The 19522-nt window shown below is 43.5% G+C and overlaps 1 protein-coding gene across 1 annotated transcript in view; it reads left to right on the forward strand.

Annotated features, from left to right (window-relative positions):
* The first annotated feature begins 327 nt into the window (after positions 1 to 327).
* LOC126187878 (nuclear pore complex protein Nup155) overlaps positions 328 to 19522 on the forward strand; it is a 261223-nt gene continuing 242028 nt past the window's right edge. Inside the window, 4 exon segments of the mRNA XM_049929211.1 lie at positions 328 to 418; positions 1179 to 1333; positions 15288 to 15416; positions 15662 to 15758. Coding sequence (XP_049785168.1) covers positions 1183 to 1333; positions 15288 to 15416; positions 15662 to 15758 — 377 coding nt within the window. The 5' untranslated portion in view covers positions 328 to 418; positions 1179 to 1182.

A 19522-nucleotide genomic window follows, 5' to 3' on the forward strand; every position in this document is an offset into this window, starting at 1 on the left:
AGGGTAACACTGTTGTTACATTTGTTCACACACAAGTGGATTTCTAATTCCATCACGTGAACATTCATATGCTCCTAAATATTAATTAGTACCGTGTTTTCTCGTAAGATTATATTATTATCCTCAGGTGAACTCCGTTACTTTTCACTTTGAATAGTTTATGTACGCATCATCCAAGAAATATCGAAAGTAGTAGAAAGAGTGTGGTATTAATTATTCTATGTTTTTCTGCAGTTTTGTCAGTTATTTCCTTTTTCTTTTTTTACTTGCGATATCTTCAATTTGGTATGTTGCGGAGAGAAGTTGTGGTGTCAATGTTGGCAACGAATCAGCGTTAGCCGTTTGGTTGATATGAAATCCACAGGAGCGCCGAAATCACGTTGTTTTAATACTTACGTTTGTTACACATCCGTGAAATGTGAGTATGTAATGGACAACACGAATGTTTGTTTACGGAGATATTTGAATTAACATTGTCTGCTGTAAGTTAGCGTCACGTAGCGTAATTGGGCGTTATGACATTTGGTGCCGGTATTGTTAAATGATAAACGATCATAGATGATTTCATGAATGAAAAGTATGCTGAATTGTCACAGAGCAGCCACAGTGTGAAATGAGTGTTAAGAAAGTTGACCACTACGTAAGATATCCAATAAAAGAATCACAGCAACGCACCTAAAAACCTGTTGAACTTCAGGCGCAGAAAAGAATAGCATTTAGACTTCTAATTAAAAGTTGTTTATGTTCCAGTTCTTATGTGGGAGAAAAACATAATTTGAACAAAAATTCGCAGATCTCAAACCAGCAACATTATTTATTTAGTCTCAAAACAGGAAACACACATTTTGAGGTATATAAACACGTCGAGCTACATCCGAGACTAGTGTTCTATGTTTGTGCAGCGATAGTGTCCTTAAATAGTCGAAGAGCCGATGCAATCAAGATTTGAGAATGCTCCATTAGTTTTATTAAGTTAACGTTACTTTTTATACATTGAAAATGATCACAGGTAACAGTGGGCACATCTATTTGAAAGTAGTGTACTTGCTGTTACACGATATACACACACACGGGCTCCCAAGCAGAATGTTCACTTTTAATACTGTGCTGATGTCTGTACAACAATAAACGCCCATCTGCCTTTTCCACATCTCGGATCGTAATTATTTCTTTTTCAGAAATATGCTGAGCTCAGCCATGGACAGAGCTGTGCCGTTGGACCCATTTAGGTCCCATGTCGAATCTCTGGAACTTGCTGGAAGGGCACTTGATAGAGCTCTTCAGAAAGACAATTGTTTCCCGTCTTTAATAGAAGTCACCCAAGTAGCACAAGGTATGTTACATGGCAAAATCAGTTTCTCTCTCTCTCTCTCTCTCTCTCTCTCTCTCTCTCTCTCTCTCTCTCTTCCAACTCACAACTCATACTAGATAATTGTCATAATTTGTGAGACTACTGTATATGTAACATACTTCCAATTACTGCAGATGATAGTGATGTGGTATTCAGACTAATACTGTGGGTAGCAACTGAATTGGTTTCCTGACTTCATGGAATCCAAAAAATTTAAAATGCTTACTCTTTCATCCAGGGATTCTGACAGTGATACAGTATTTGTCATAATAAAATGGAAATAAATATTTCAAATATACATACACTCAGAATATAAAAATGTTTCATGAGGTTAGGGCAGGTGGTTGCCCATGGCCTTGCTTAAGGAACCATCCCGGCATGTACGTGCAATGATTTATTAAAATCACATAAAACCTAAACCAGGATAAGTAAACTGGGGAAACTCCGTCCTCCTGCATGTGAAGTCAGTATCTTAACACTATACATTTGGTTGGTCCTTATTATACAGTGTTGTTTTTATGACACAGTTCATGCCAAAATTTTTAGACAACATAGTTGTGTGGAGATAACAACGATTAATTTACATATAATCAATTATTCAAAATGACAGTCACAATCGCATTATTTATTTTGCCGCCAACTGGTTTCAACCCACGATGGGGTCATATTCAGGGCAATTTACACTATTTGGTCATTTGCTGGAGTCGTCACCCTGCCTGTGCACGGTTGGTAACTACCAACTGTGGTGACGGGCAGGGTGACGACTCCAGCGAGCGACCTGCCAACAGTGCACAGGCAGGGTGACAACTCCAGCGAGTGACTAAATGGTGTAAATTGCCCTGAAGATGACACAATCGCAGGTTGAAACTGGTTGGCGGCAAAATAAATAATGCGATTGTGACTGTCATTTTGAATAATTGATTGTGCCAAAATCTTATAACATAGCAAATAGTTTCCTGGTAAATAGTAAAATATGATAATCTCTTATCCAAACTTTGATACTGTTTTCTGTGAATTCCTCATTCTACGTGAATGACAAGCAGTCTTTTTAGCAAATCAAAGCTCCGTGTTGATTGTATTACTATCTTTCAGTTTATTGTTAATGCTGAACTCCATACATCCTGGTTTTAAATAGTGTGTTTGAAGTTTAAAATTTTCTCTGTATAAAGTTCTGTAGTTTTATTTGAAACTGTTACTTTCAAGTCTGTGTACTTCATGTATAAGAAAATAAAGATCTCGCATATATATAAGCAAGGAATTAAAGGAATTTTAAAATATTTTATTAGTGGACAATGTGGTGTCCATTGTTTTTGATAATACTTATTACTACAGCTGTAATTAAATACTTGGCAGGCCGCCATATAATGTGTGGCGGAGAGTAACTATTACCATTTACTGGTCATTTCCTTTCGTGTCCCCCTCACGAACTCACAAATAGATGGCAAAAAAGGACCGGATGACCCTCTGTACTAGCCTTAATTTCATTTGTGTTATCATTGTGATTCATACACAAAGTGTATGTTTGCGGCAGTAGAATTATTTGGCAGTCTGCCTCAAATGTCGGCGCTCTAAATTTCCACAATACTGCTTTGCATCCAGGGATTCCCATTTTTCATTAATTATTCTTTTCCAACACTAGAAACCTCATCACATTTGTTGAATTAAAGTTGTGGATTGGCAGAATTCAAATAAACAAGTTATGAATCACTGAAGTTAAAGTTGCTCATATCTTGGTGGAATGCTGCCTCCTTCTGGCTCTCCACGCTATTCATGTTCTTACAAATTATTTCTCCCTCACATTGACAGATGATGTACAAAGTTAAATGATTTATGAAGTGGACTGCATGTTGAGTTTATTAGTACCTCTCCATTTTCATATATGATCGTTCTGACTCTTTGTCAGTAAGTATTAGTCACATAGCTGGCTAACCTAATTTCATCTGACTGCTGTTGCTGCTTCAGCATGATTCAGACATTGCCTATGTAAAATTAATTTACTTAAATATAATTGTGCTTGTCTGGAAGCAGCACTTAGCAATTCTTACATATTCTGACCTGGAGGAGGTAGTGGATCTCCTCCAACATGGACACATTTGTGCTGATTCTGAGTGTGCAATGTGCAGTCAGCAGTCAATTTAGAAGAGAGGAGCATTACTTCCTCCAGTGACTCAGTTCACTTGGTTTGTGGGGCTGTCTACAATTAGTGTTGGTGAATGGTGGTGGATGTGAAGGCATATCTTGTCAAGTGATGGCAGTGTTCTATTTGCAGCATTGCATTAAAAATAAAAATCCATGTCATTGTGGTCCTGTGGTTAGCATTAGATTACATAAGACTGCAACTTCAATCCAGCTATTGTAGATGATTCACTGTGGTGGTTAATATTATATTTCAGTAAAGAAGTAGGATGTCTTGTTAGTTAAAACCTCACAGAACTGCGTGATGTGGAAATGTGGTCAGAACCTGGCCTTGTGTTAGGAAGGTGTGGCTTTCAGGTCTGTATCAGGCCATCCTGCCAATATTAAGTTCTTTTGAAAAGGACAGGGCCCAGTTTACTGACATATGATTATCTGATCTGTGTGTGTTCAATCTCTAATAGCCTTATTAGTGGAATGTTCCTACCACAAGACTTAAAGACTTTCATGTGTGTGTGTGTGTGTGTGTGTGTGTGTGTGTGTGTGTGTTGCGAGCATGGGACACTGAGCTGCAGGATGAACACTTCCTTTTCTGTATTGCAGTTTCTGCCTCTATCGTATCCAATTACTTCCATTCTTCTTGTCAGTCACCCATGTCATGCCTTTCATGCCTTTGTTCGGTAGTGGGTGCCTCTTGTGGTTTCTGGGAGGGACAGTCCATACTATGCCACCTTCTTAGATTAGAAAAAGTAGTCCGACAGGCATTTCCTTGACTCCCAACACCCGCCATTGCCTGGCACCATCAGACTCTGTGACTGGTCTTTTGTGTGTCCGTACTGACTTTTACTTCAGTTTTTATTTCATCAGTTGTTCCAGGTCAGAGTTGTTACTTCTCTGCATGGACCCTTTCCTGTGGTTTCCAAATTTCTTCTACAAAAACACAGATCAGCATTTATGTCATCTTATCACAGTCCATGCTGTCCCAGAACTTTACTTGGGTGCCGTGCTGGAAGCGGTTTTTGAATTTTCTTTTTGTTAAAGAACTGATTTGGCTGCTCCATATTTCTCAACTAAAGACTGACTGAACGCAAAATGTTGTTTCTCTGCTTCCTTGCCCACACATCTTCAGGTGTGGATTGCACCATTCACTATCAAATCTACTGGGCATTGATCCAGTCACACTTGGGGACTTTGTTTGCCAGGTTTATGCCTCGGTAGTGTCTTCAGCTTTGAAGTTGTTGGACCCAGTCCTGAGAGTGTCACTCTTCCAAAGTGAGGGTCTTCATTCTTCAGCTTCAACAGTACCAACTCGTACACACCTATGCAACTGCAATTTGACAATTTCCTGACCCTTCGGTATATCCTATTCTTTCTTGCGTGCAAAGGGCATTGACCCCCTGTCAACTGCCACTGGGTAGGATTACTAAGTGGAATGCTCCTCACAGCTGACTACCAAGACTTGCACTTATACTCCCTACAATTACTACCCATGTTTTCTCACCCCCCCTCCCCTTTGGTTTGTGCCCAGGCCCCGGATTAGGACTGATCTGTTTCAAGAACCTAATGTCTGTTGCCACCCCTTAACCTGGACCTCAGTTTCAGTATTCATGCACAGGAGTCTGTTCTTGACCCTTCATCATGGCTTTCAGTTTTCACCCACTAAAACACAGCTTGTACGTTTTTGCCGCTGTGCAGTTGTTCAACCATCCCCAGAGCTCTAGTTGAGAACCAACACATCAAGACAATCACACATTCACAGTTTTTTGGACCTTCTCTCAGGCTGTAAACAGGCATGATTAACCCATATGTCAACCAAAAACAAGTTGCAAGTGGAGCGTAAAAGCTCTTGGTTTTCTTAGCCATACCTCTCAGGACAACAGTTTCATCACTCTCCAGTGCCTCGTGTCACAACTAGATTATGAATGCCAGATGAAGATTCAGCAGCACCATTAGCTTTTTGATTTTTAGATTCACTTCATTATTGTGGGTTTAGGCTCATCACTGAAGGAAAAGTGTAGACTTCTGACACCACCAACTGCTTGTCATTTACACTGCTACTATGTTCCAGTTCTGTAGCCTTTTGAATATCAGATTCTTTTTCCTTCCCAGGAATGCCGACCCATTGTTCAAATTGGAATGCATTAGGAAATTCTTTGTAGCAGCTTCCATGCGTCTCTTCAAGGACGTGCTACTATCCCACCTTGATATGTGCACAGACCACAAGTCAACTATTATGAGGGCTTAAAATTTCTTGGCGCCACCATTGTTTTCCATCGTAGCTTCCTCTCAGCCCTGCTGCAACTGAAATCATTTATTATGACAACGTAGAGATACAGAAAAGACATGGTATGTTTTCACGTATGCCAAACACTAGAAACAGCACTCTTTGCAAGAGACTTGTACTGCGTTCAAGGCAGAACTGATGGTTATTTCTGGATCTCCTACATTTCATTGAGAAGAAAAATTACAACTTACATTTGTTATGCTTTGAATTTTTGAACAGTCTGCAGACTATAGACCAATATTAGCCGTTCTCCTTTTTTCGATCCTAAGTAATGTGAGAAACTCGGGTAAAGAGTAAATGATCGCTTAACTAGGGCATTTGTTATATGGCATCTGGTCACTGTTTTGTGAGCGTGCAATCAATCACAGTTAAAGCCGAGAAAGATGGGCTTCTGCTCCTTCCAACAAACTGTGTGCTATTGTGGAGACCACTGCTGTGCAATGTTACTCCTTCTGTTTGTCTTGGAGAGAGTCCACTGCCTTATGCTGGCTTTGTGTTGGTAATGCCCATATGGGTTGTGATTTTAAACTTTGCAGCCAGAGCCAGACCCCTCCCCACCCCACCTACATGGCTGTGATTCTTTGCTACTGCTGGTTCACATCTTCCCAGAGTGGCCCCATCATTACAGCTATTTGACGAACACAGGAATCATAAGGACGTCTTATGCCCAATCGTGGCTGATAATGAAAGGACAGCTGGAGAGGTTTTATGCTTTCTCCAAGAGACTATTTTTCATCCCAGCTTTAATGTTTTGACCTTTATTAGAGTCAGAAGACATTAGGTTGTTGGGAGGTGTGCCTCCTGCCACATGCTGAGCCTGGGGACTTCCCGAGTGCCATCTGTACTCTTGCTAGTCCAGTCATTCCCCTCTTACCCTGTTTATTATCTTCCTTGTTTTCTTATACTTATTATTATTTCAGGTTTTAACCACATTCTTCTTGCATTAAGCTCCTGTTTGTCCTCCTTAGAAATGTGTGTTTATATCAGTTTGAAAAAACAACTTTGCCAGTTTTGACAGTTACAACTTTATTCACAAAATCTACAAATGCAGGTTCTACGGTGTAGCCATTTTCAAATGGATTACACCCAAAAATTAGTTCATTACATGTCAGAATTTCTAAAAAAAATATCCACAGTCTATATACATCTTCATTGAATTTACAGGCTGAGTACTTAATATTGCTATTGTCTGTATTTAAGTAACATCACACCACTAAACATGTTCACTGTCTGATGACTGCAAGGTATTCTACTACATCTCACGTACAAAACTGTAATCACTGAGTGCAGCAATGGCTTCTAAAAAGTTGCTCAATCCTATTTTGACTGTCTTAAGGAGTGTGACCCCCTCCCCAGCCCACTCAAGTGTTTTTATATGCTCACTCATAAGCTTCCTCTACTCTTCCATAAATTTAGCCCCCCTGCGAGTCCGGGGGTAAGAATAGGCCCGCAGTATTCCTGCCTGTCATAAGAGGCGACTAAAAGGAGTCTCCAACGTTTCGGCCTTAATGTGATGGTCCCCTACAGGATTTGACCACTATATTTCAAAATTTTCCGTTAGTGCGTACCGTTTGGGGAAGGACGCCTCACGTGGTGCATTCTGTATCCATCTTGCCCTAAGATCTGGCACACCCGATATTGTCATGGAGTTGGCCTTACACCGAGCTTCCGGCCACATCAGCTGCAGTGTGTTCCGGGTAGCATACATGCCCTCCATGTGCACTTCCATCTTCGTCCTCATGATACACATGGATATTAGACACCAGACACCCAGCATGGTAGCCAGTCTGTTGTGGTGGGGTCGTCATGTACCCTCTTGGGGGTAGCCCCCTGATTACACAGGGCTCGCATTGCTGATGCTTGAGCTGCTACCTCCCCACGTATGCCTAGGTGTAGATGCCTAGCCCTCTGGGGCATCAGGATTCCCGGCAAAGGCCATCCTGCCAGGTAGTCTTTGCTGTGGCTGGGTGGCATTCGTGGTGAGAGCCCCTGGTCGGAGTGGTTGGCATCAGGGCGGATGACCCGCAATGAACAGTGGTACATCATCTCTCGCTGGTGGGCCTCCACCAGCAGTCTCTAAGTGATCGAGGTCTAACCTCAACGGGAAGAAATATGATCAGAGATCATTTCCCTCCCTGGCCACTCCATGGGAGGCATGTATGGCTAAAGACAGCAGTGCGGATTATTCAGCCCGGTACTTTGTCTGTACACAAGTTGATGGTGAATCATTTATGTCGACGATACCCCAGTTTTTTGTGGTTCGTATAGAGGACAAGTTTGGGGATGTGGAAGGCTTGTCCAAAATGCACTCTGGTTCAGTTCTCATCAAAACGGCATCCTCTGCCCAGTCACGGAGGTTGCTGGCTTGTGACAAGTTGGGGATGTTTCAGTTAGCATCATGCCCCATAAGAGTCTAAACATGGTCCAGGGTATTATCTTCCACAGGGATCTTCTTCTGCAGTCAGATGATGAACTATGCGCCAACCTACAACGACGAGGTGTTCACTTCGTCCGGCGCGTCCATCAGGGTCCGAGGGATAATCAGGTAGCCACCAGTGCCTTCATCTTGGTCTTCGAGGGTGATGTCTTACCCGAAAAGGTCAAGGTAATGGTTTACCGCTGTGATGTGAAGCCATATGTCTCTCCTCCGATGTGGTGTTTTAAATGCTGGAAGTTTGGGCATATGTCATCCCGATGTACTTCCAGCATCACGTGTCGAGATTTTGGACGTCCTTCGCATCCCAATACTCCATGTGCCCCGCCTCCTATCTGTGTTAACTGCGGAGAACACCATTCCCCCTGCTCACCGGACTGTAGGATTTTCCAGAAAGAACGGAAGATAATGGAATATAAGACCCTGGACCCTCTGACCTGCACCGAGGCTAAGTGGAAATATGAGAGGCTTAGTCCTGTGCCAATGACGTCAACCTACACCGTTGCTGCAACAACAGTTCTCCCATCTCCCGTGTCGTCATGTACGGTTGGCTCTATGATTGGTCAGAATCCACCGGCCCCCTTGATTGTGAGGGGGCACTTCACTCCCTGTTGCTCCTGCTCCATCTATTTCAGGAGCAATACCACCCCAACCATCGGGGACATCAGTTCCCACTTCCCATCCGGAGAAGAGTAAGACTTCTTCGGCTACTCTCGCCAGGAAGGGGTCCCTTGGGGACCTCCCTTCGCAAGTTCCGACCATCGGAAAAGCAGACACCCGCAAGTGACTGGAACAACCACCAGTCGCTGGTCGTAGGGCCTCACGGTCGTCGTCCGTCCCTGAGACTGACCCAGTGAAGCCCTCCCAGCCTGAACCACCGAAGGCACAGCGAGAGAAACAGAAAAAGGTGGTGGTTCCCAAGAATCCCGACATTGCAGTGGCACCCGTCCCACCGCTTCCTACAAGCTCAGCATCTGAGGATGAGGTCGAGATTCTGGCGTCTGCTGAAGACCTGGATCTCAGTGGACCCTCGGATGCAATGAATATCATTCGTGTGGGTACTGAATTGGTGGCAGCAAGTGACCCAGTTGCGTAATCTGCTTCCCCACTCCCTTCCCGCCTTCCTCAGCCATGGACAATGTCGTCCTCCAGTGGAACTGCGGCGGTTTCTTCCACCATCTTGCTGAGCTCTGACAACTTCTCAGCCTTCACCCTTTCTTCTGCATTGCTCTTAAAGATACTTGGTTTCCGCCAATGCGAACCCCCGCCCTCCGTGGCTATCGGGGTTATTATAAGAACTGGGCAGCTTGTGAAAGGGTATCTGGTGGCGTCTGCATATATGTCCTTCACTCTTTTCACAGCGAGTCTGTCCCTCTACAAACACCTTCGGAGGCTGTCGCTGTTCGGGTGTGGACGCCAGAGGCTGTTACTGTCTGCAATCTCTATCTTCCACCGGATGATGTTGTCCCGCAGCATGTCCTGACGGCGCTGATAGCCCATTTGCTGCCACCTTTCCTGTTACTGGGCGACTTCAACGCCCATAACCCTCTGTGGGGTGGGTCAGTGGCAACAGGTCGAGACGCCACCGTTGAGAATGTATTGGCACAGGTCGATCTCTCCCTTTTAAACGATGGTGCCTTCACACATTTCAGTGTGGCACACGGCACGTACTCTGCCATCGACCTTTCGATCTGCAGCCGTAGCCTCTTACTGTCTGTCCAATGGAGTGTGCATGACGACCTGTGTGGTAGTGACCACTTTCCGAACTTTCTGTCACTGCCACAGCGTCACTCTTCTGGGCGCCCTTGCAGATGGGCTATGAATAAGGCTGACTGGGACTTGTTCTCCTCCATGGCCGCTATTGCACCTCTTTCTAATGAAGCCATTGATGCGGTGGTTCACTCTGTCACCACCGGCATCGTTACTGCCGCAGAATCTGCCATTCCCCGTTCTTCTGGGTCCCCTCGGCAGAGGACTGTGCCTTGGTGGTCGCCTGAGATCGCTGAGGCGATTAAAGATTGCCGGCGGGCGCTCCAGCGTCACAAGTGACATCTCTCAATAGAACACCTCATCGCCTTCATACGGCTGCGTGCGCAGGCCTGCTGCCTTATCTGCCAACGAAAGCAGGAGTGCTGGGAACCGTATGTCTCCACCATTGGGCTCCATATCTCTCCATCACAGGTTTGGGCCAAGATTAGGTGCCTCTATGGCTATTGGACCCCTGTCAGCGTCCCTGCGCACTCACTGAATGCAGCAGTTTCTACTGACTCCGACGTAATTGCAAAGTGCTTGGCAGAGCATTTTGCTCAGAGTTCCGCATCTACGAATTACCCACTGGCCTTCCACTCCATTAAAGAGCGGGTGGAACGTCGGAACCTTTCATTTTGCACCCGCCATCCTGAATCCTACAATGTACCATTCAGTGAGTGGGAACTCCACAGTGCCCTAGCGGCTTGCCCTGATACAGCTCCCGGGCCAGATCGCATCCACTGTCGGATGCTCAAACACCTTTCAGTGGACTGCCGGTGACGCCTCCTCGCCCTTTACAACCGTGTCTGGGTTGAGGGTGAGTTTCCGTCGCAATGGCAGGACAGCATTGTTATCCCCATTTTGAAACCTGGCAAGAACCCATTGGAGGTGGACAGCTACCGCCCCATTACCCTCACCAACGTTCTTTGCAAGTTGCTCGAACACATGGTGAGCCGGCGGTCGAGTTGGGTACTCGAGTCTCGGGGCCTTCTGGCTCCGTCTCACGGTGGATTCCATAAAGGCCGCTCTGCTGCCGACAATCTGGTGAGCCTGGAGTCAGCCATCCGTATGGCCTTTGCCCGCCGTCATCACCTCGTTGCTGTCTTTTTCAACATGCGGAAGGCGTACAATACGACATGGCGCCATCACATCCTCTCTACGCTTCATGGTTGGGGTCTTCAGGGTCCATTGCCGATTTTCCCACAAAATTTTCTGTCACATCGTACCTTCCGCGTGCAAGTTGCGGCCTTCCACATTTCCTCCCGAGTTCAGGAGAACGGGGCACCGCAGTGGTCTGTCCCAAGTGACTGCCTGTTTTTAATTGCAATTAACGGGCTCGCTGCGGTGGTGGGAACGTCTGTCTCAGCTTCCTTGTATGCTGACGACTTCTGCCTCTGCTATAGCTCCATTGGCATTGCAGCTGCTGAACGTCAGCTGCAGTGCGCTATCCGCAAGGCGCAGTCTTGGGTTGTAGCGCATGGCTTCCAGTTTTCGGCTGCCAAGACCTGCATTATGCATTTCTGCTGGCGACGAGAAGTTCACCCTGAGCCGCAGCTTTATCTTGCCGGCGGACTTCTTGGTGTGGCGGAGACACATCGGTTTTTGGGTGTGGTTTTTGATGCCCGGTTGACTTGACTCCCACATATTCGGCAGCTTAAAAAGATGTGTTGGCGGCATCTTAATGCTCTGCGATGCTTGAGCCACACCAGCTGTGGCGCTGACTGCTCTACCCTCTTACGGGTCTACCAGGCGTTAATCCAGTCCCGTCTGGATTATGGGAGCCTGGCTTATGGTTCAGCATCCCCATCTGCGTTGTGGGTGCTGGACCCAATCCTTCACAGCGGGATCCGACTTGCCACTGGTGCTTTCTGGACCAGCCCTGTGGACAGCATACTTGTGGAGGCAGGTGTCCCTTCACTGCGGTTACGGCGTCAACGTGTACTGGCCGTTTATGCTACACATGTTTGTAGCTTGCCCGGGCACCCTAACTATCGTCTTCTGTTCCCACAGTTGGTCGTCCATCTCCCAGAACATCGGCCGCAGTCAGGTTGTACGATCGCGGTCCATGTCAGAGAGCTTCTCTCCGGGCTTGGTGTTTTACCTCTTCCACCTCCTTTCCGGGCCTCTCTGCGTACACCCCCATGGTGTGTGCCTTGCCCTTGCCTTCGGCTCGAATTGGCACAGGACCCGAAGGACTCAGTCCCTCCGGAGGCCTTCCACCGCCGCTTTCTTTCCATCCTTGTCACGTATCAGGGCTCTGGCTTTGTTTACACTGAAGGTTCGATGATTGCTGGTCATGTTGGTTGTGCTCTCACTCTAGGGGACCACTACAAACAACATTCATTGCTGGCTGGCTGCAGCATTTCCACTGCTGAGCTGGTCGCCATCTTTCTTGCCCTAGAGTATACCCGCTCCTGCTCAGGTGAGTCTTTAGTTTTCTGTAGTGACTCCCTGAGCAGTTTACGAGCTATCGACCAGTGTTTCCCTTGCTCTCGTCTGGTGATGGCTGTCCAGGAGTCCCTCCATGCTCTTGCCCGTTGCGGCCGCTGTGTGGTCTTTGTGTGGACCCCAGGCCATATTGGGATACCCGGCAATGAACATGTAGACTGCCTGGCCAAACAGGCCACCAGTGAACCATTTCTGGAGGTAGGCCTCCCGGAGACTGATTTGCGGGCAGTCTTACGCCGCGCAGTTATCTCGCTTTGGGATGCTGATGGCGCGATCTGACCACACCTAATAAACTCTGTGCTGTCAAGGAGACGACGGCTGTGTGATGGTCATCCATGCGAGCCATTCGCAGGGACTCGGTCATCCTTTGTTGGCTCCGCGTTTGACACACCCGGCTGACGCATAGGCATTTACTGAGCCGTGGGGACCTGCCTCTCTGTCGCTGCGGGGCGGTTTTGACAGTGGTGCACATTTTATTGGCCTGTCCGCTTTTAGCTGTGCTCAGACAGACATTTGCGCTGCGTGATATGCTCCCTGCCCTTTTAACAGGTGATACTGCCATGGCGGGCTTAGTTTTGCGTTTTATTCGGTCAGGGGGCTTTTATCACTTGCTCTAAGTGTTTGTCTTTATTTTGTGTTGAGTCTGTCCTTTGTCCTACGGTTTTAGACTGAGTTTTTAATATTTTTCTCGGTGGTTGGCTTTTCCTTTTTTTTCTCTCTGGCCGGCCAACCACTGTCACACTCTGTGTGATTTTACTATGTTTTGTCTGGTCTTTGTCTAAGTTTCTCTTGTCCTGTGTCGTCTGTCATCTTTTTCTTGTTTGTTTTTATTCTGTGTGGGTGTTTTTAAGTTTTGGAAAAAGGGACTGATGACTGTAGCAGTCTGGTCCCTTTAATCCCACAAACCAACCAACCATAAATTTAGTGTAGGTAACCTCTTGAAATTATCACTGCTTACAAAGTTAATTCTAAAAAGAACCTTCAGTGAAATTAAAAGTAAGAGCACCAACAATAAGAATGCAGTGGGAATTCCAGCTTTAAACACAGGGGAAGGAGCAGATAGGTCGAAAGAGTACATTCGAGACTTCTACAAAGCAGAGAAACACTGATGCAGTAGAAGAATAAATGGGGGTTGATATGGAAAATATAGAGGATCCAGGTTTTCACAGAGCTTCAGAAGACTTGCAATCGTCTGAGGCAGAAGGGATAAATAACATCGTTTTGAAATTTCTAAAATTGCTGGGTGAAGTAACTAAATGATTTTTCAGGTGGGTGTGTAGAATCAGAGACTGGTGACATACCATCAGACTTGCAGGAAAACATCCACCAATCCCTAAGATAACAAGGGCAAGAGATATCATACAATCAGTTTAACAGCTCCTGTGTCCAAGTTCCAAACACGAATAATATACAGAAGAATGGAAAAGAAAATTGAGGAGCTCTTGAAAGATGATATGTTTGGTTTTTTGAAAGATAATGGTGCCTGAGAGGCAGTTCTAACATTGTGCTTGATAATGAGAGCAAGACAAGAAAAATAAAGCTATGTTCATAGGTTTTGTTTATTCAGAAAAGTGGGAGTAATTTGTAAGGAAATATGGGTAACATACAATTTGTACAACAACCAAAAGGGACAGTTATGTTGGAAGATCAAGCATGAAATTCTCAGAAAGAAAAGGGTGTAAGACAGGGCAATAGTTTTTGTCCCCTACTGTTCGTCCTACTGAAATAAAGGAATGTGATTAAATTTCAAAGTGATAATATTCGCTGATGGCATTGCCAACCTCAGGGAAAATGAAGAATATGGGACTTGCTGGATGGAATGAACAGCCTAATGAATACAAAGTATGGACTGAGAGTAACTGAAGAAAGACAAAAGTAATTAGGGTATCAGAAATGACATTAGCAATGAACTTAATGAAACGCTTGGTGACCGCAAAGCACTAGTAGTTCAAGAATTATGCTACCTTGTAAGTAAAATAATACATGATGGACAAAGCAATGTGTACATTAAAAATACCCAGGTAAAGAGGGCATTCATAGCCAAAAGAAGTCTACTAGTATCAAACACACAAAGAAATTTATAAGAATATACATTTGGAGCACAACATTGTGTGTTAGAGAATTATGGGCTGTGGGAAAAGCCAGAAAAGAAGAGTCAAAGTATCTGAGATGTGATACTAAAGAAGTATCAGTGAAGAAATGAACGTATGGAAAAAACTGAGAAGAGACAGGGTAATAGGACATTGTGTAGTAACCCCTATGGTACAAGAGGGAGTTTTGGTTGGAAAAAAACTGTAGGGTAAGACACAGATTCGAATATATCCAACAAATAATTTAGGCTGTAGGATTTAGGTGCTATTCTGGAATGAAGAGACTGGCACAAAGAGAAATTCATGGCAGGCCACATCAACCAGAGGACATGACTCAAAAATAAAAACTACAAGAGCTAGCAACAGCACAGTGTCATGTCACTCTTTGAAGGCTACTTTATCTGTTCACTATGGAATTCTATTTACTGTCTAATGACAAGCCTGTAGTCCTAATATTATATTTAATTGAAGGGCCTCTACTTAAGAACTTTTTTACTGTATGATCAAAATGGAAATTTCAGACATGATTATTAGGCCTCAGAACCTTAAAAGCTTTTTTCCTTGTCTTGTCCTGTCCTGTTATTTCTCCTCTAACTCAATTTGTTAGAGAAGTCTTAAGAATTATCTCATTTCTTGTTGCCATTCCTCCCTCTGTGAATGGAGCTTCCTTCCTTATACATATAGTGGAAAGATGCTTCCTTTTACTGTCAATCCCCCCCCCCCTGTATATGACTACAACTTTTCCTGTGGCTATAAGTTGCTTGAGAGAACCCTTATAATTTAATTTTGTGGTTTCAGGTGGAACGGCAACAGTCAGCGGCTTAACAGAAATGGATTATCCTTCTATAGAAGGACTTTCATCAGTGAAACAAATTAAATCCATTAACAAAGTTCCTTTACCAAGAGAAGTGATGGAGCATTTTGGTCGTATCCTTTTTTTACATTCCTAATAAATCTATATTATATGCATGCTTTTTGATACAGAGGTCAGTTTTTAAAAGCAAGTCATTCATCTCATTATTCTGTAGTTACATTAATTGAATAAATGGAAAAACTGTATGTGCATGTTCAGGGTGTGTTACATACATCAATGCACACAATTCTACCATTGTAATGTAAATGCTAAGTTCTACAGCTATTAAAAGTTGAGTATCTCACTTAACTTTCTCCAGATATGCAGTGCAATTGTATGATGGGATTATTTCCTGAAATTGGCAGAGCTTGGCTTACAATTGATAGTGATATTTATGTGTGGACTTACGAACATGGGTTAGTATAGTTTTTTTTATTTATATGTATGAAGGTCATTCAATAAGTAATGCAACTCGCCTCCCCCCCTCAAAGCAGTTTAAATTTATTTGTAGTTTAAGTACACTGTATGGTTTCCTGATTCTTCGGCTATAAAATACTATTTTTCATCGTAATCTCCGTTCAGTTCTATGTCCTTAGGCCAGGTTAATGTTCGTCTGTATGCTGTCATGCTATCATGCTATCACTTCAGTGGTCTGTGTCTCAGTTAAGTTCTTGGTCAGGGTGTATACAATCTGGGAAATGTGGGGAAAAAACAGGAACTTTTTCATTCCGGAGAAATATTGGAAAAGCCCAGGAACTTTTTAGAATTACAGGAAGATAAATTATTTTAATTTTCAGTTAAATTTTTGTAATTTTGACAGGTAAGAACTGATACTCCAATGAAGAATTTTTCTTTAGCCAACAACTGCAGCAGTAAAACATAAATAAGAGAATAAAACTAAAATAAAACTTTAGTTGCAAAGCAAATGCACCATCTAAAACGACAAAACACAGTGTACCTACAAACATCTGCTGACAGCAAAATGTGTCAAAGACAGTGCAATACTTCTCACGGGCCTTGTTCCGATGAGTGTGACAGCTCAACTGTTTTCATGGGAAAATATTGCAAATGGTAAATTCAGAAGCATTACTTTCAAAGTAAATTTCCTTTTATAAAATGTTGAGTTATGTTACAAGTGAGAATGTACGGTAATTTCTTAAATTGCAGTGTGTTACTCTCATTCAAACCTTAACACTGAGGAACAGCGGCTTACACACACACACACACACACACACACACACACACACACGACAGTAGTCTTGCAATAACTGCCTTACATGCCCTACATTTGCGTCAGTGTATGCTGTAGATGGGTGACCAGCTCTGGGATCATCTTGCGCTGAAACTTTGCCTTCATGAAACCTTCTGTGCCACACGGAAACATGACTTCTTGAAAGTGCGTCCCTGCATGTATTTGCTCAATCATTTTTATGTAAGTTCAATATCACTGTTAGTGCTGTTGGGTAAGGATCCCACACGTGTGAGCAGTATCCTAGGAAATGCCTCAAGAGTGATTTGTAAGCAGTACTTCCCTACTTTATACCAATAAAGAGAAGTCTGGTACCTGCTTTACCCATGACTTGATCTATGTGATCGTTCCACTTCGTGTTACAAAGAACTGTTACACCCAGGTTTTTGTATGAGTTTACTGATTCCAACTATTTCGTTGATACAGTTATCTTGAGACACTTTAGTGTTGCGAAGTGTACAATTTTACATTTCTGAATAAAGTTGCCAACTCGAACTCTTACCAATATTTGTGCAGTTTCTTTCAGACTGTACATCCATGTAGATAACTGCATCATCTGCTGAAGGCTATGTTACTGTTAATATTTTCCACAAGGTCAGTCATATACAATATGAACAGCTAGAGAACCAACATACATCCCTGGGGTATGCCTAAAGTTATGCCTGTATCTGCCAGTGACTCTCAATCTGAGATAACTTGTTGCATCCTCACTACAAAAAATTCTGTCTAGTCAGGAATTTCGCATGATGCCTCATATGATCATACTTTTGATAATGTGTAGATGTGGTATGAAGTTAAATGCTTCTTAGAAATTGAGAAATACATCATCTAATGGGCTGCTTCGATTCCTCACTTTCAGGGTGTCACATGAGGAAAGTGCTTGTTGGGTGTCACATGATCTGTGTTTTTTAAATCCATGCTTTGTTTGACCGGGAGGAGGTCATTCTATTAGTTATTGCTCGGACACTGTGTCATGGCAGTTTTAGATATAGATTGTTTTGATCTACGGTTTCTGAAGGTAGCAGTAGAGATTGGGCATGTCCCACTATTTTTACTGCATTGCCAACCATTACCATGCCTCGTGTATTATCCAGTTTGTTTTGCTTTCTGTTCTGCATTGCTTGTTACTCGTATTGTATTTTGAAATGAGTGAAGACGCTGCTAGAGGTCAATCACAGCTTTCCATTATACTACTATGACTATGCACTAAATGAAGCAAGCAAAAAGGAATACAAACGTCTCAAAAATGAGATCGACAGGAAGTGCAAAATGACTAAGCAGGGATGGCTAGAGGACAAATGTAAGGATGTAGAGGCTTACCGTATTTACTCGAATCTAAGCCGCACTTTTTTTCCGGTTTTCGTAATCCAAAAAACCGCCTGCGGCTTAGAATCGAGTGCAAAGGAAGCGGAAGTTACAAAAAATGTTGGTACGTGCTGCCACAACTAACTTCTGCCGTCGAATATATGTAGCGCTACGCAGGCATGCTTTGTAGGCACAAAGATAAATACTGGCGCCAAAACCTCTGCGTCAGTAAATAAATTAATTAAAAAAAAAAGTGGAAGACGAGCTTTTTTTCACCGCTGCGAGTTTCGACCACTGCATTTTCATACATAATCCAACGAAGTAAATACAAATTCCGTATTGTTCATCTTCGAATGTAGCACAATTTCAGTGTACTACGAAAATCTGACTGGCAAGACTGTTGGGGATGTTTGTCAATATGGCCAACTCTAAGTTCTGAATTTTTTCCTATCTGTGAGAAGAGATGGTTGCTAACAGGAACCTGATGAAATTTGAATCACATACAGTATTCTCTTCACCATAAGAATAATACGAATATAAACATTTCGTGTTTGCTGCTATCTCATTTAAATTCTGTCTGCCTAATAAACTACGAAACTAGAGAGAGACAACAGCAAACGCGGAAGAATGTACGTATCGTGTCATGTTTGTATTCGTATTATTCTTATGCCTAATAGTGATAGTCAGAAATGAAGCACGGCAAGTGACTAGATTTTTTAATCTGTGCAGCATTTGATGTAATAAAGAAGCGGCTGCAAAGATTTTCAAATGGAGAAAAATTTTCGCCTAACTCTCGTTCAGAACATGTTCTATCATACGCAGTCTATTATTTGATTCTTGTTGGTCATTATCAAAGAAAGCAGCAGTGTAAGTAACAACAAATAGCAGTCTCTTGCCATTGTTTCGCTAATGAGACGATTCCTCTTTTTTAACTGTACGCGGCGGTAGCGCGCACAAAGCAAGCCATGCCGCGAGCCGCGACAGGCTGTAAACACGCACTATCAGAATGCGACAAACAATGCATGACACAATGCAGTAATGCATTTTCAGCTTAGAGTGACGCAAACACCTATAACAAAGAAAACGGCACGTATCAGATCAAAGCAAAATAAGCAATCGACTCAAACCAGACGAAGCACGTGAAAAAGGAAGGGTACCCGTATAAATACGGACAGAGCGCCTGACGCATAGCAATGGCTACGTGGTAAAGCTTAACTGCTAAGCTTACGACTCGAACCCAACTACTGTAGCTGTATCATCATTCATTCTACCTAAATTGTGTCTCATATTACAATGGACCAACTTTGTTTCGATTTGAAGGTGCGGCTTAAAACTTTTCTCTCCCCTTGAATTTCGAGTCTCATTTTTCAGGTGCGGCTTAGATTCGAGTGCGGCTTAGATTCGAGTAAATACGGTATCTCACTAGGGGTAAGATAGATACCGCCTACAGGAAAATTAAAGAGACCTTTGGAGAAAGGAGAACCACTTGTATGAATATCAAGAACTCAGACGGAAACCCAGTTCTAAGCAAAGAAGGGAAAGCAGAAAGGTGGAAGGAGTATATAGAGGATCTACACAAGGGCGACGTACTTGAGGACAATATTCTGGAAATGGAAGAGAATGTAG

The sequence above is a fragment of the Schistocerca cancellata genome, chromosome 5 (genome assembly GCF_023864275.1).
Source record: "Schistocerca cancellata isolate TAMUIC-IGC-003103 chromosome 5, iqSchCanc2.1, whole genome shotgun sequence".
Classification (NCBI taxonomy): domain Eukaryota; kingdom Metazoa; phylum Arthropoda; class Insecta; order Orthoptera; family Acrididae; genus Schistocerca; species Schistocerca cancellata.